This window comes from Papaver somniferum, chromosome 3 (assembly GCF_003573695.1).
Source record: "Papaver somniferum cultivar HN1 chromosome 3, ASM357369v1, whole genome shotgun sequence".
Taxonomy (NCBI): domain Eukaryota; kingdom Viridiplantae; phylum Streptophyta; class Magnoliopsida; order Ranunculales; family Papaveraceae; genus Papaver; species Papaver somniferum.
Genome location: NC_039360.1, coordinates 77,925,684 through 77,927,628, shown reverse-complemented (window position 1 = coordinate 77,927,628; position 1,945 = coordinate 77,925,684). Strand labels below are relative to the sequence as shown.

General features: G+C 44.1%; 1 protein-coding gene across 1 annotated transcript; it reads left to right on the top strand.

The window, feature by feature from the left end:
- Positions 1-271: 271 nt before the first annotated feature.
- On the top strand, positions 272-859 carry LOC113359660. Its single transcript, XM_026603252.1, has one exon. The coding sequence runs from the start codon at positions 272-274 to the stop codon at positions 857-859; it is 588 nt and encodes a 195-aa protein (XP_026459037.1).
- Positions 860-1,945: the final 1,086 nt, after the last annotated feature.

The following is a 1,945-nucleotide window of genomic DNA, read 5'->3' as shown; positions in this document are numbered from 1 at the left end:
TGAAAACCTTATAAAAAAAGATGAAAATCTGGTTAAAAAAGTTTCGTTGTCAACTGAAGAGGAATCATCATCTTTAATAGATTATATTCTACCATATTTAGCGGACCAAGGATATTCTCTTTAATAGAGATTATTAATAATAATATATATATGGTCCCTTCTCCCACAAGGAGGGCAAGGAAGTTTTCCATAACCCAATATGGTATCATCCCTAATCTCGATCCTCTCTTTTCTTCTTCTTCTTCTCTATTAAACCTCCAACACAAAATCCATGACAGGTGATAAGAAAACTCTGCATCCGGCCTTTGCCGTAACCAACATCAAAACCCTGATTCCTATTCTTCTTGACATCAAACAAGATGAATACTCATCCTGGGTTTTTCTCTTCGAACTACATCTACAAGATCACGATCTCCTTTTTCTCATCAACGGATCCACACCACCAACAGGGATTGATGCAAATACCCTCAAACAACTCGACGCCCTATGCCGCCAATGGATGTTCTCCACCATGGCCAAGGATCTCATGCTCACAGTTCTAAAATCTGGTAAAACCGCCAAAGAACTTTGGGATCATCTTCAAAAGTTGTTTCAAGATAACAAAGGTAATCGTGCTGCAACCCTTGAAAGTAAATTTGTCAATCTAAAGTTTGTTGACTGTGCTAGTGTCGATGATTACTGTGACAAACTCAAGTCGTTAGCGGATCGACTGACCGATCTCGATTTTCCCATGAATGACAAACGTTTGGTTATCCAACTTGTCAATGGTCTACAGGAGGAATACAACACTGTTGCTTCCTTCATACAACAGTCTATGCCCACCTATGATGCTGCTCGTTCACAACTACGCACTGAATAAATACGACGTGCTCAACAAACCACCATGATATCTTACACTTCCCTTGCAGCCACTGGAAACAATTCTTCTCAACGCCATCACCGAACTAGCAACGGAAAAAGACATGTCAACCCTGCAAACTCCGGTCTTCTTCTGCCAACCCCAGGATACTCTCGCCAGCCCAGTGCACCTCGCCAGCCCAGTGCGCCACGCGGCCCAGTGTACCCAGCTAACCCAGCATCTTGGATGCCATACTGGGCTCAACCTCCATGCCCGTACCCAACTGCTCCACTTTGGCAGCCCACTGCACCACCTCGAGGCCAATCTGCTGGACGTCCTCGTCAAGCCCAGCAGCGACGCTCTTCAATTCTTGGACAGGCCCATGCGTACGCTGTGCCTTCAGTTGAAACACTACAGCCCAGTGATTTTGCGGAAGCCTACAGTTCATTGAGCTTACAGCCACCAGATAAAACGTTCTACATGGACACTGGTGCGACATCCCATATCACCACGGACCAAGGTACGTTACATACTGTTTTCGACACTAGCAATGTTAAATCTATCTTGGTTGGCAACGGTAACTCTATTCCAGTTATGGCTAGTGGCACCCACTCTATAAACCTCTCGTCCCGACCTCTTCACCTCAACGATACCCTCGTAGTTCCTGATATTATCAAAAATCTTATTTCCGTTCGAAAGTTCACAACTGATAATCATGTGTCTGTTGAATTTGATCCTTATGGTTTTTCTGTGAAGGATTTGAATTCGAGGACGATCCTTTTTCGCTGTGATAGCTCTGGGGAACTTTATCCTACTCACCCGGATTATGTTTGCCGCCTTCGTAGATCTCTTTATGGTCTCAAACAGGCACCTCGGGCATGGTTTCAGCGGTTTGCGACTTTCATCACTCAATGTGGTTTTCAGGGTAGTGTATGTGATCCATCTCTATTTATTTATCGGTCAGGACAGGACACGGCATACTTATTACTGTACGTTGATGATATCATACTCACTGCCTCTACTGATGTTCTTCTCACCCGTTTTATTGACATGATGAAACAAGAGTTCTGTATGACTGACCTTGGCTCCTTACATCATTTTTTGGGA